General features: G+C 44.4%; 1 protein-coding gene across 1 annotated transcript in view; it reads right to left on the reverse strand.

Moving 5' to 3' along the window:
- The window catches only part of Thbs4 (thrombospondin 4), a 41,065-nt gene that overhangs the window by 7,349 nt on the left and 18,472 nt on the right, over positions 1-15,244 (reverse strand). The window contains exons 7-14 of the mRNA XM_090331705.1: positions 13,663-13,800; positions 11,437-11,505; positions 10,398-10,550; positions 5,253-5,357; positions 4,920-5,027; positions 4,158-4,317; positions 2,731-2,849; positions 1,664-1,716 (exon numbers count right to left, since the gene is read on the reverse strand). Of these exons, the coding sequence (XP_090187831.1) occupies positions 1,664-1,716; positions 2,731-2,849; positions 4,158-4,317; positions 4,920-5,027; positions 5,253-5,357; positions 10,398-10,550; positions 11,437-11,505; positions 13,663-13,800 (905 nt within the window). The remainder of the gene's footprint in view (positions 1-1,663; positions 1,717-2,730; positions 2,850-4,157; positions 4,318-4,919; positions 5,028-5,252; positions 5,358-10,397; positions 10,551-11,436; positions 11,506-13,662; positions 13,801-15,244) is intronic.

Raw genomic sequence — 15,244 nt, forward strand, 5'->3', positions numbered from 1 at the left:
AAGGCCTGTTGGCCTTGGAGACAATATTTCCACTTTATCAACCTCTTAAATAAAGCGATCCTTGCTTACTCAGGAAGATAAGAGACTGTTTTTGACAGAGGCTTCTGACCATCTCTGGGGATGGCACCAACTCAGAGGACATGTGAAGGGCACAGAGCAAGAGACAGTGGAGCCAGCCTGCCCTGTAGGAATCCTGGCTCAGCCTACTTAAAGAATTTCTTAGGATGTCCTATCTCTGTCCACCTAGTTATTACTCCCCCTCTTCTTTTTATTGGATGGCATTATTGCTTGAATTCAGAGGTTCAAGCTGGCCTGGACGTTTCTTATTTCTAGCTTATGGGCCACCAGAGGACGAGCATGCTCTGTCCCTTAGAGGGCTCCTAGAGTCTACTGAGACCTCTCATGGCTACCTGAGACCAGAATGGCCATTCCTTAATCTATCCCACTCCACCTGCATCCCGTTCTGGCCTGAGAATGGCCCTGTGTTCTCTAGCAGAGGACCCAGGAGGAAAACGGGGTCAGTATATCCCCTTCAGACCTCATTTTCCCTTCAGCAGAAGGGACCTAAAAATTGAGGCCAGCTTGAACAAGCAGAATACTGTGCCCCAAATGGCAGTACTGTGCTGCATAGCAAGGCTTTTCCTTTATTTCTTTTTTATTTTACTTTTACTTTTTCTTCTAAAATAACACAACTGCTCCATTAGCAGCCATTCTACAAAGCCCCAGATCATTGTATGCGAAACAAAGCAATTCCTGTTCTCTCTAAAGTTCAAATTGGTGGGAACTGAAATGTGGCGTAACAAGTCATGTGTTTTAAGCAAACATCTAGAGTCTGGCAAGATAAGCTATTTTAGAAAATTCCATAGATGGTTATCAGTACAGAATGGAGACAGGGGAGGTTCTTGCTGTAGATCATTTAGGTAGTTGTCAGGATAGCAGTCCCACCTTCCTCTCTGCAATGAAAAGAGCCATCCATTCAGACTCCAGCCCCTGCTGCCCCTCCTCTACTGGGATGGCAGTTCTCATGAATGCAGCCTCCATTTTCTCCACCCATGGGCCAGCGCTTTCTTCACATTTTTACCAGCTTTATCTACATTATCCTGAATATTCCCTATAATCTGCAAGATGCATTTAATTAGCTCTGCTTTGTCAATGAAAAAACTGAGATTCTTACAAGACATAGGAAATGTTTAAGCTCATTTAACTGGCACGCACTTGGCAAGCAAGGACATGGAACCTAAAGGAGATGGGACTTCCCAAGAGCTGTCCTTGACTGCATGGAACTGGGTCTATGCCCCAGGTACCAGGAGAGAAGTTATGCCTTTCCTGTTGTGCCTTTGAGATTCTGTTCCAACTGCCTAAGTCGAAACATTTCCTAACGAGAGATATATATCCGGTGTGTCACTCTGGAGCCCCTGTGCTAGACTGCTTTTCCTTTAAGAGAGCTCTGCTGCTAGACTGTCTAGTGGCCCATTGGGACATCACTGCTCCTATGCTATGTGTTCAGATGAGTAGGGGGCCTTGATCAGAGGCAGAGCTCCTGCTCCATCAGTAGCCGAATTCACCCAAAGTTCCCAAAGGAAGGCATTTTCAGAAAGCTGACAGTGAAAGCTCTCTTTAGATGTTTGCACCTGTCTCTCTGTAGCTGGGAAATGTGCCTTACCTGTCCTGATTAGTGTCACAGGAGTCCCCGACCAGATCATTGTCCACATCAGACTACAAAGACAACACAACATGTTATTTATCCTTGGGCTTGTATGTACAGAATGTCCCAGAGAAGGCAGAGTTGGCCCGTCATCACTGGATTTCAGGCATTATTCCTCTGCAACTCAGGCGGTACAAAACTGCAAAAGGACAACACCATATTGGTGTAGGCAAAATGCTGAATTTTCAAAAAAGCCTTCTGAAATATCAAGCTTCGTGGCGGGACTGCCTACACACCAGATGAGCTGATTGGAAAGGGTGCCGGGCCAGTGCAGCGGCAGGTGGAGACGCAGTACTTTGGCACGAGTTGGAAGGGGGCCAACTACAGAACAGCGGACAAAGAAAATTGACTTTGCTTTGCTCCTGCATTTTGGAGTAGAGTCCAAATGGGGAGTGAGTCACGGAGGGCGATAATGACTCCCCTTCCTCAGGGCCTCAGAAGCAAATGATGTAGCATGCCCAGTGATCCAGACAGGCAGGGAGATGAGAAGGGAAATAATGCATCACTGATGGAATTTAATCTGAAATGTCCATACACAAGCTGTATGGGGGTTTGGGAGTAGAGAGACATGTGATTCGGCTCCCAGTGCTTCTTTATCATGTTCTGTTTTCCTTAAAAAAAAAAAAACCCCAAAACAAAACACCAGGGCATCATTAAATCCATGCTACTAATGCTATTGTATGCTGCAGCTGTGAGCTGAGCTCCAAAGGGCTCAGAAAACCCCCATCCAGCCTCATGTAGCTGTAGCCCAGCAAGCTCAGGCCTCCTGTGTGTTATTTCCCCACCTGTGCTTTATTTATTTTACTTATTGTAAAGATGATGCACGGGGGGGGTTACAAGTTCATACGTCAAGTAATGAGTGCAATTACTTTTTGTGTGCTTTCTTATGTAAGTATCTATCACCAGTGAAGAACTGGCTAGCACGCTCTGCTATGCATGCTACATCTGATCCCACCCTGCTCTTCAAGAAGTGTTTGCACAAAGGAGTTCAGCCCAGGGTTTGATTTTCCTTGTGTCCTACTAACCTGGTTTGGGTTGCTGATATCTGGGCAACTGTCACAGGCATCCCCTACACCATCACCATCCTTGTCTTGCTGGTCACGATTGGGAACTCTAGGGCAGTTGTCCAAATTGTTTTTTATTCCTGCATGAAGAAGATTGCTCCCTTAGGTCAAGGGGATGTCACAGATAGGGATGAAATATGGGGACTTTTAGCTGTTCTAGAGTCCAGACTCTGGGGATTGGTAACTTCCGCTGGGCCAGGATCACACTGCCACTACCTTTTCCAGCACTGACCTGAAGACTATTTCAAAGGAAGGATGTTGGAAGACTTAAAAAAAAAACTTAATGGCTCTTTGAATTAATTAGCACTTCAATTTCTCCTAAATGTCAAGGGCTGTGATAGTAACTAGAGACTAGTTAGGCTGATGACTAGGTAGGATGGCCCTGGAGAGGTAAGTGACCTCTGAGGTACAAGGGCTCTGGGCATTGGTGTGTGAAGCCAGACTCACTGAAGGCCTCTCACCTCAATTGTGTCATACTGGGAGCTTGCAATTGAGGATGACGGGAGAAGTAACATTGCAGAAACCAACAAATGCTACAAATTGGGACGTTCTTTGCTGTGTTTCACTGAGCTGGTTTGCAGGGTACTGTTGGATTAGGGCCATCAGTTGGGGGAGTTCACAGAAGTTGAGGTCCTATTTTAGGGATGACTAGATATTCTTGGTGTGTGTGTGTGTGTGTGTGTGTGTGTGTGTGTGTGTGTGTGTTTGGAATGGCTAGAATTTTTCTTCAGATAGTCCTCTATGATGTGATATAAATGTCAGATACTCTCAGATTTTGGGGTATGCTGCTATGCATGATTGATAGCTGTCTATCAGTCTATATGCTATGGGATCAATTCAGAAACCAAGATCCTCCCTCAGATCCCATGAGGCTTCAGGGCTGGCAAACTCCAGGAGGTGACCCTCACAAGGACCTCACAGGAAGTAGCAGTGATGGAGTCTCTCAGGCTGAGCACTACTGCTTCTACATCTCTGCCCAGAACAGGCAGAGTGTTGCCACACCTCCCTGGAAAGGCCTAGCTTTCAGCAGGAACCTGCCTCCACAGGATAGCCCGGGGCCCTGCTCAAAGCTCATCTCCCTAGTCTTGGGTCACCAAGGTTTGAGAACTGACAAGAGGAACAGCCTAGGAGGACAGTGGCTCTGCAAAAACACTGCCCTGACATCATACTGCTTGAAGGGGATGTCTGGAAATGGCACAGAGTCCCAGAAACGCTGGGGTTATTGAATAGGAATGTAGGCTCCAGGAACAAGCCAGTCACAGGCTGCCAAATGCAAGCCAAAGTGAACCGTTGGGTGAATCAGTTTGAGTCAGCAATTCTGTTTTCACACTTAGGACACGGAAAAGGGGACAAATAAACCCTAGTAAAAGACAGTGGAGCAAACCCACCATCTCCATCCATATCGTCATCACAGGCATCTCCTTTGCCATCCCCATCAGTGTCTCTTTGGTCATTATTTAGGACAGTCCTGCAGTTGTCACAGGCATCCCCAAAGATGTCTTTATCGCTGTTCCTTTGGTCCACATTGTGTGTCAGGACACAATTATCCTGAAAAAAAAAAAGGCAGTGGGATACTTATTCAGACTTCTAATGAATTCATTCCCCCACTGTTATGAATGGTCAGAGCTTTGGTGACAGCACCTGTCAGTTGTGTGTGTGTGTATTCATAACGTATGTCTGTATTATATATATATATAATATACGGTTATTTATTACAGGCATGAGCCACAGGTATCCAGCTGTTAGTTGTATATTTCATTTTATTATATAGTTGGCTTGAACTCAGGGCCTGGGCACTGTCCCTTAGCTCTTTTGCTCAAGACTAGTGCTCAACATGTTGAGCCGCAGTGTCACTTCTGATTTTCTGGTGGTTAATTGGAAATAAGAGTCTCATGGAATTTCCTGCCTGGGCTGGCTTTGAACTATGATCATCAGAGCTCAGCCTCCTGAGTAGCTGGGATTACAGACATGAGCCACTAGTGCCCAAGCTCAGTTGTACATTTGTGAATCTTACAGGGGAATGAATTGCTGTGCCACGGGAACACAGGCATGGAGGTAACAGTTGGGGTGATTAACAGTTTGCTTTGTGGGCCCCCCTCTATCTTCCCTGCCATGGTGGCATTTTGCAGTTCCTCCCACGAAGCAGGTACCTGTTCATTTAGGATCCCATCTCCATCAGCATCCTCATCACAGGCATCTCCCATGCCATCTCCATCTGCATCTTCCTGGCCAGAGTTTGGTACGTACTTGCAGTTGTCCTACATGGGGATAGTCTAGTGTCATCTTGCACATTTGTTTCATGTCAAAAAACCATGCCTGCTCCCCAAACTGATGGTGGCTGCCTGGCTTTAATATCGGTGGCTGTTTCACTTCATTTTCAGATGACACCAATTACAAATATAATTGAAGTGGGATCTGTAGAGCCTCTCCTTTTGAAAGGCCATAGCCTTTGTGTACTTTCCCTCCCTGCTTGTCCCCCTTACCTTTTTGCAGTTCCTGGCAGAGCATGGAAGTTCTTCATCAGGGTAACTGTCAATGTCCACGTCCTTTCCACAGACATAACCATCACCAGCCCAACCAACTCCGCACTGTGAAAAGAAAGCCCGGTAGAGGCCTGGAAGTTGAGCCTGGCATTTGGGAAGGTATCCACAGAGCCTCTGCTTCACTATGAGCATCCTCTAGGGAAAGGCCTGGAGCCTGATAGCCTACTTGAGCGCATGGACTGAGTGGCTGACCCTTATAGTTATGCAGCAGGCAAACAGAAGGATCATGATCTAAGCTAGTTAAGGCAAAACTCAAGAGTCTCTCTGAAAACTCATTTAATGTGTAGCAAGGCTGAGTGACATGTCACGAGTTAGTAGTGCACTTAAATCAGATAGACACTTAACGTACAAGGACCTGAGTTCAAACCAGAGTATCACATCAGAAAGAGAAAAAAATAAACAGGCATTGGTGTCTCATGCCTTTAACCCTAGTTATTCAAGAATTGCCGTTCAAAACCAGTCTGGGCAGGAAAGTTCCTAAGATGCGTTATCTTCAATTAATCACCAAAAAGCTTGGTGGAGCTTGGTTCAAGGAGTGTTAGCATTGAGCAAAAAAGCCCTAGAACAGTCACAAAAAAGGAACAAAGAAATTCTACTTACTTTTCAGTGATTCCTCGTGAAAAACACTTAAAGGGATGTGGATGGGGAAATGGGTTGTCTCACCTGCAGCTAAGGTGATCAAGCAAGCCACTGTCCTGTAGACCATCAAATGCATGTGTAGACCATCAAATGCATGTGTAGACCATCAAATGCATGTGTAGACCATCAAATGCATGTGATCTTTTTCTCCTTATGTCTTCTATCAATTGATACCACACATTTATATGTATGTTCTGCTTTGTGCCTTAAAAAAACCTATCTTGAAATTCTTTTTATATATTTTGTTCTGGTCCTGGGGTTTGAACTCTGGGCCTGGGCGCCATCTCTGAGCTTCTTTTGCTCAAGGCTAAACCTCTACCACTTGAGCCACAGTGCCATTTTCTCTTTTCATGTTAGTTCATGTAGATCATGGTTTTTCACTGATGGATGTCAAGTTTCTAACACCTTTCCTATTTCTAACAATGCTCTTATAGATAATTCTGGCACATTTGTCATTCTGCATGTGTGCTAGTTTCATTGTCAGGAATTCCTGGTTCAAAGAGTTATCTGTGTTTGTAATTTTGGGTTATGGTCCAAGTATTCTCCATATGATTGTCTAATTCGTTGGACACTCTCCTCCTTTTTTTAATTTGCTGTTGTTGTTATTGTTTTGAGACAGAGTCTTGGTATAGCTCAGGCTAGTCTCAAACTTATAATTCTCCTAGCTCAGCCCCCCAAGTCCTGGGCATGCCCCCACCACACCCACTTATCTGTCATCTTGCATTGTAGTTATATACCTGAATTGAACCGTCTTCTGGATGAATTTCCACTAAAGAAAGAATCTTCCGAAGTATTTAGTCTCCATTCACACTCTTCTTCTAGTAGAAGAGAGTCCTATGTATGCAGTACTAGGTTTCCTTACCTCCCCCTCCCTGGATATGTCCAAATCTACACTTTGGGAATGAATGGTGGGAGCTTTCTTCTGGACAAAGGCCCATTGTAGGCTTCATATGATGCCACCTCAGGTTGTGGCTGTTCGGTGGCTACCCACAGCAGCTGAGAGTAAGTATGTACTAACAGCAGAATAGGCCGGAGGATAGTAGTTGTTCTAAACTGGATTCTTTGTTGGTAGTAGTAGTGTTTGTGGGGCTTAAACTCAGAACCTGGGTGCTGGTCTTGAGCTCTCTTGCTCAAGGCTAGTGCTCTACCACACTGAGCCACAGCATCACTTCCAGTTTTTGAATAATCAGAAATAAGAGTGGCATGGGAACTTTTCTGCCCAGGCGGGCTTTGAACTGTGATCCTCAGATCTCAGCCTCCTGAGTAGCTAGGGTTACAGGTGTGAGGCACCAGCACCCAGCTGAACTGTATTCTTTACTACCGGTATGCTTGTGCCACCACTGACGTCAGGTTATCATTCCCCCTCTTTGCAGGAGAGTCAAGTAAGCTCAGCCTGGGTTAGTGCCTTGATCAGAGTCCCAGAGCTGGGCAATGTGACATCCTTTTCACTTTCTGTCCATGACTGTTTTTGGCCAGTTCCATGTGGCTAGCATGCCTTCTTGATTTTCTCTCCCATAATCTATTGGCCTACTAAAGGGCAACTGACAGGTCAAGGAGAAAGGAAATCCTTCTCAGAAGGGTGTGAGGAGGGTCTGAAAATCAGCCCTGGCGCAGGAACAGGCAGAGGAGGAGAAGAAGGAAGAGGAGGCATGAGAAAAAAACCAAACCAAAAAAGAACTAGAAATGCACAGGGAAGAAAAGTCAAACTGGGACAGAAGGCAAAAGGAGAGAAGATGGAAAGAATTTGAGAGAGACAGGGCCAAGGGGAAAAGCTACATGAGTCTGTGAAATTTCCTGGCCTCAAATCACAGTAAGGTGCTTTCAGACCAGCCACTTCCTCGCTGCAGCCTGTCTGTTCTCATCATCTGCACTCTCTCTGCAGCCAGAATTAGAAAGCAGGGTTCCAAACAGACCCCTTTCTCCCCACAGAATCCCCTACCCACTCAATGGTTTCAGCAGCACCTTCGCAGAGCCTGGAAAGTTTAGCCATGGGTCTGGTTCCTGACTCATTTTAATGAAGGGAAAAAAATTTCCTCTAAGAACAAATACATTTTTAATGAGCCATTTTCTGGCAGATTAAATTATTTTAGTAGTCACACCAAGTTTATTAATCTTTTGCCATCTGTCGTTGTGCCTTATTAGAAATTCAAAAACATATTAAGAGTCCCATCACCCATCCTCTTAGAGGAACCATCAATTTGTTCATAGAAAATGAAGATTTAAGTACACATATACACTTGTTTCTAATGTGTTTTTTTCCTAAAACACATCCACCTAACATGAATTAGAAAAAAGTATGGGGTTCCTCCCCTCTGACACAGCACATTCTTTCTTCCTGACCTTATTTCAGAATATTGGTACTGCCAGGGAAGACTGATTTTATTATACTTATTTCTTCTATTTATTTTTGGCTTTTCTTATTATTCCCATATGAAAAGTAATATACTTACTGTAGAAAAATTTCCAGGCAAGAAAGAAGCCTAGGTTTGAGGTATTAAGAGAGAGAGAGAGAGAGAGAGAGAGAGAGAGACAGAGAGAGAGAGAGAGAGAGAGAGAGAGAGAGAGAGAGACAGAGAGAGAGACAGAGAGAGAGACAGAGAGAGAGACAGAGAGAGACAGAGAGACAGAGAGAGAGAGAGGGAGCGCGGGGGGGGGGGGGGAGAAAAGCTGGGCATGGTGGCTTATACCTGTAATCCCTAGCTACTCAGGAGGCTGAGATCTGAGGATCAAGGTTCAAAGTCAGCTTGGGCACAAAAGGAGGACCCTGAGACTCTATCTCCAATTAACCTCTAGAAAACAGGAAGTGGGGCTTGGCTCAAGGGGAGGGCAGTAGCCTTGAGCTGAAGAGCTCAGGAATAATGCCCAGGCTGAGTTCAAGCCTCATGACCCACAAAAAAAAGGCTGGGTGCTGGTGGCCCACACCTGTAAACCCTAGCTACTCAGGAGGCTGAGATCTGAGGATCTCGGTTCAAAGCCAGCTAGGGCAGGAAAGTCTAGGAGACTCTTATCTCCAATAAAGTATACAGAAAAAACTAGAAGTGGAAGTGGCTCAAGTGGTAGGGCATTAGCATTGAGCACAGAGAAACCCAGCATCCAGGCCCTGAATATAAGGGAGAGAGAGAGGGGGGGGGGGAGAGGGAGAGGGAGAGGGAGAGGGAGAGGGAGGGAGGGAGGGAGGGAGAGAGGGAGGGAGAGGGAGGGAGGGAGGGAGAGAGGGAGGGAGGGAGGGAGGGAGAGAGGGAGGGAGGGAGAGAGAGAGAGAGGAGCAGAGGAGAGGAGAAGAGAGAAAGAGGGGGGAAGGAGGGAGAGAGAGGGGGAAGAGGGAGGGAGGGAGGGAGAGAGAGAGAGGCAGAGAGACAGAGACAGAGAGGCAGAGAGAGACAGGGAAAGGCAGAGAGAGAGACAGAGAGTGAGACAGAGAGGGACAGAGAGAGACAGAGGGGGACAGAGAGACGGGGGGGGGGGAATCAGGCATGATGATGCACAGCTGTATTCTCAGCCATTTAGCAGGTAAGGGAAGGAAGATCATGAGTTTAAGGTCAGCCCAAAGCTAGAGAGTCCCTATCTCAAAAAACAAATACAAAACAGAAGGGCTGTCAGGGGGTGGGGGTGGTGGTACTCAAGTGGTAGAGTGCTACTCTAGCAAGCACGACACCCTAGGTTCAATTCCAAGCACTCCCTTACCCCCTCCACACAGAGGGGGGATTCTAGAATCCATACTGCTGCCCTGAGAGGAGAGGACCGCTATAGTTGAAGGGTCACCAGCTGCCTTGGAAGTGAAGAGGAAGTGAGCACCTGAAGTCTGTGGACACATCAGTGCCCTGATCCAGCTAAGGACTCGGGTTCCTGGGATTTGGTAATGGTAATGCCAAGGAGCCTTGCTCTGCACAGATAGCCCTGTGTCAGCTCTTTCTGCTCCGCAGGCTCCAGGGCTAGGAATATATAGGAAGACTGACCACACTCTGTTCTGAGAGGAACGTAGACAGTGGTGCTATCATCCTTTTCCAATGACATGCAGGAAATAGGTTTCGAGGCTGTACAACAGTCCACCACCTCCTAGTACTGCACTGTGACTCACCCCTGGAGCTCTAGGCCAGATTGACACTGGACATTGTAAGGGTCAGGGCAGGTGGAAATGGTAGTGCCCTCACTGCCCTGGTGCTGGCTCAATAGGCCTTTTCACAGAAGGTTGCTGGGAGCTGGGGCTCGGCTCTACCATTCCAAATGCCTAAAGGAGGACGCGTTACCTCATAGTCAAGAGGGGAGGCAAAGCAACTCAAGTTCTGATGGGCAAAGAGCCACGTACCCCACTGATGCTACTTTCTGTCCCCACTCTGATGGCAGCATTTTTATTTTGTAGCACTTGACCCTGAAGCAAGCAGAGATTAGAGGAGAGGATTGTTTAAAATGGAAGAAGTAAAATGATCAAGCAAGCAAATAACTTACCACACATGTCACATCCCCCTGCCTCTCTTCAATGCACTGCGCATTCACACTGCAAGGGTTCAGTTCCGGATTTCTGCAGTTTCTTTCTGTTTTGCATCCTCTTGTCTGATCACCAGTGTACCCAGGTTTGCAAGGCCCACAGCGATAGGATCCCTATAAAGGAGTGTGAGTCAGGAGCTCGCAGAGCCTATGGCTGTTGTTTATTTTCTGATACACTCAGCAATATCATGGTTGAGTGAAGCCCAGGTCTATCTCTCTGCTTATATACATGTCTTACAAGATCATGGACATATTAATCAACCCCTCATTAGACTAGATTCTGTGGCAAGCCATGGAGTCAGTAAAGGACAGACTTGAACACCAGTGTCTTCATGTACGTGTGCGTGTGTGTGTGTGTGTGTGTGTGTGTGTGTGTGTGTGTGTATTTTCAAAGTGCTTCTAATTTTTGTGCAGGAACTTATTGTTCAAGGCTGGTACTCTTCCACTTAAGCCATGGCTCTACTTCTAGCTTTTTGCTGGTAATTGAAGATAGGAGTCTTATGGGCTTTTCATGTGCAGGTTTCAAACTGGGATCTTCTGATCTCAGTCTCCTGAGCAACTAGAATTACAGGTGTGAGCCACCAGTGACCAGCAGGATTTTAATTTAATACAATTACTTTTTTAAAGTTTTATGAAAATAGAGAATATTGCTTAGGAATTGTGTAGTCACAGATCACTGATTTGTTAATATAAACTAACAAACTCCTTATATTTTTAAAGTACGAGGATAATATCTTATTTAATAAATAGTTATCTAAACAGTACTATATTACAATCTTCACAGAAAATACAATTCAAACTCAACATCTATAAAATTAGTCATATAAAATTTACTTTACAGTGAATGTATGTATAACACACACTTTTGTCCTAATTTTTTCCATGTGTCCCATGTCCTATGCCTTTATGTTCAATGTATGTTTGGGGTTCTGACCTATAAGTACACACTTGTTTTAATACCAACTTTGTGCTCATAGGAAGAGCTGTAGAAACTACTCACCAGTGTGTTAATACAGATAGAATTGAGAACACATGCTCCATTGCGACACTCATCCACGTCAGAGCACACCTACAACAGAAGAGTATAAAGAGGGTTTAGGGAGAGAAGCCTGTGGCTTAGAGAGAGATGCAAGTAAGACATTGCTGTGTGAGTGAAGACAGAATTTCAAGTAGGATGTTGGCCTGGGGTTAAGCCATCTCTGGGCATTTGAGGTAGTTTGTGAGTAACCTAACAGCGAATGGCCTTCACAGAATTTAAAGTAGCTCAGAAAATGCAACTTGTACAACTCATCTCCACAGCAATTTTAGTCAGTAAAGAGTTAATTATTTTTATCCTTTTATGGGACTCAGTGCTACTTCCTCAGAGAATTCTTCAATTCTGGAGAATTCTCTGCTTCTCTTCATTTTCATTATTTGTATTCTTTTTGAACTACGCTTAGACAAATAATGTTTTATTTTTCCATCACCATCCTCATTTGCCCCTTACCCTCCTGTTTATTTTTTCATATTTTATTTCTCTGTGCTGTATTCTCAGAGCATTTCTTAGGCTCATCTCTCCTAGTTTGCTAGGTCTAATCTGTTTCAATTTTTACTGATCAATAATTGTTTTTCATTGACCAAAGTTTTATATTTTTCAATTTTTTTGGTTTTCTCACTATGCTCAGTTCTTTAATTGATTATCTATTCCTTTTTTTAAAATCCATTTGTCCATTTAAGTTAAAACATTTCATGATTCGCCATAGTAGTTTCTTCATATGAACTGCTACTTATGAGCCTATCCTCATAGCCTCAACTTTTTGCATACTCATTTCATTGGCCCTGCATTTCTTTGATGTTAGCCAGGGCATTTGGGGTTTTACCGACCCGGACTGATTTTATTATGCTAGCATTTGGCATGTCTTTCTGCCCTGTGTGTGTTAATACTGATTAGAAGCTCATAACTGTATATGGTATTAACTTGGTGCTTTGCTTTGTGATGGGCAATTTTCATTTTTGCCAACTATGTCTTGAGGCTGAAGTCAAATTCCCTTGTATCTTAGAGATAGTAAAGTTTTTTTTTTAATTTCAATGTAATGAAGAGAATAATTTTCTGAGGCTTCTGGCTTTCAGCAGGCATGCTAAGTCTTTCTAAAGCTCCAGACTGCATTTGCTGTATCTGAGAATGTGTTAAAACATCCCTGCTTTAGGCACCTCTGAGCTTCAATTCATAGCACTGGCTTTTCTTCTTTGTTTCCAGAAGCTGCACCATTTCTTTTGATTTCTTTCAACCTTTGGTAATACATTAAAATTTGTCATCACATTTTAGCAAAGTGGCTCCCTCTATTTCACTTTTGTCTACCATATTGCTGGGAATCAAGAACATATATCAAATCCAGTATATTTCATGTTGTCTATTTTTCTTGGTTTAGTAAGTCTTGGAGATTTTGTCTTTGGAGGAGAAGAAGAAAAACTTAAGGTCATTACTCCAGTAGTTTCTGTCATTTCTCTGTGTCCAGCTCCTTTTTCTAGTTTTAAAAAATGGCTGCCTCTATAACCCCTTGATAGGTGGAGAGGAAATAATGAACTCTTGCCCTTCCTGAAAGCTAATAACTTCCCTAAGATGGTCAAATATATTTATAGACTAACCATTTTAAAGGGATGAAAACCTCAAAAAGAATTTCACAGTCAGTCAGTTAAATAATGACCAGGACGTAGTAGAACATTTGGAAATAAATGGAGACTGTCACAAAGTACTCAGATGCTTTATAGCAATTTATAGCTTATATAGGGAGAAAGGTTTCCTCAGGGGATTATCTCTCTACTCTTGAAATCCTCTCATCTCTAAAATGGCTTCTGATTGGCAACAATGGCTCTATAAAAGGAATCTAATATTTCAAAGCTTTTATTTGTTTCCCTGGTTCTCAACTTAATCTGCAGGACAAAATGTCTGAAGGCTTCCAGCAAAAGATGTGGCACCATGAGCCACATATCTAGTGTTACCCATTTACTGTTTTTTTCTCAGCAATTCTCTATTTTCTCAGCTGTCACAGCTGCTTATTTTCTAGACTTGATGAACATACATCCTCAGAAATATGTTGAAAACTTCACATTGCACTCATTGTGTACCCAGCATCCCACAGGGCACTGGGTGCTCAAGGAGGTGAAGGGGTCTGTTGAAGAGCTGGGAAACTGTTCTGATAAGATAAACAATGACTTTTATTTTTTAAAAAGCAGAACTCCAGCCCACCTGCTTGTTTGATTTGGCAAAGTTGATCCCAACCCCTTGCACCATGGGCCCTGTGAAACCCATTGGGCAGGCGTCACATCGGAAACCAGGAGCCAAGTTCACGCAGCGTACACCTGGATAGCAGGGATGGTATTTACACTGCAGGAAAAAATATTATTCTTTAGCCACATGGAGAAAACACTCTCAGACTTTCCCCCACCCATTTGCAGTTGCTTGTTTATTAACTATATTTTTGGTGGAAAAACATATAACAGAATTAAGGTTTCCAAAGTTCATAGTTACCTACTGGACTTGAATGACCTACCCAGTCCACAGGTATCTTTTGTGTGTGTGTGTGTGTGTGTGTGTGTGTGTGTGTGTGTGTGTGTGTGTGTGTGTGCTGGACCTGTAGCTTGATCTCAGGGTCTGGATGCTCAGGGTCCCTGAACTTTGTGCTTATTTAAGGCTACCATTCTATTGCTTGAGCCACAGCTCTACTCCCAGCTTTTTGCTGATCAATTGGAGATAAGAATCTCATGGATTTTCTTGCCAGCACTGGCTTTGAAACATGATCCTCAGATGTCAGCCTCCTGACTAGATATGATACAGGCACCAGCTACCAGCCCCTGGCTGAGAGTTGCCTTTTTTTTTGGCCAGTACTGAACTTGAGCTCAGGGCCTGAACACTGTCCTTGGACTTTCTCAAGGGTAGAGCTCTACCACTTGAGCCTCAGCACCACTTCCAGCTTTTTTTCTATGTATGTGGTACCAAGGAATCAAACCCGGGTCTTCATGCATGCTAGGCAAGCACTTTAACCACTAGGCCAAACTCCCGGCCCCGAGAGTTGCCTTTTAATACGCTTTGCTGTGTTATAGAACATTGAAGTCAAAAGGATACTTAATAATAACTAGTCTACCTCCCAAGGTAGGAAGCTCCCCTGTGTGCCCATGGTCCTGGATCCCTGTCAGCTAGTTGCTAGGTGACTACCAAAAGCATCAGGGAACTAACTCCTCCCCTGGAAGACCTTGAGAGGCCTTCCCCTGGACGGGCTGGAGCTTCTTCAGGCACGATTTACTCAGTCTGTGCCTCCTCCATGTCCTGTTTAGCCCATAGCTATTCCAAAGCCCTTGCAGCCTGTGAGATTGGTTCTTACACTTTAAAAAAATTTTTTAAAAGCACATCAACTTCAACTAACATAAAAAAAAAAACATGACCAGTCCTGTCCTTTCAAAAAAGAGAAAGTTTCCAGAACACAGGTAAAAAACAGATGCATTCTGTGAAATGCATGCAGATGACTCTCCTAGTGAAGGATTACTAGAAACTTCAAAAAGAAAAAAAACAAAAAAACACCCCCGGCCTCAAAAAACAAAAACAACCCAAACCAGGGTCTAGCTCTACAGCCCAGGCAGTCCCAGGCTCATGATCCTCCTGACTTGCCTAGAGCTGGGATTAACACTAGGACAATCTTAATTGCTTATTACTAGTAATCAGCTGAGTAGCACCCTGAGCCTGCAGGAGCCTTGCTGTGGGCGGGTCTCACGTTCCTACATGTCCTTCTTTCCACTTCTTCCAGCCTCCCTCTGGTTGCTGGGAGCCAGGAGGC

This window comes from Megascapheus bottae, chromosome 4 (genome assembly GCF_031878675.1).
Source record: "Megascapheus bottae isolate mThoBot1 chromosome 4, mThoBot2.hap1, whole genome shotgun sequence".
NCBI classification, from domain to species: domain Eukaryota; kingdom Metazoa; phylum Chordata; class Mammalia; order Rodentia; family Geomyidae; genus Megascapheus; species Megascapheus bottae.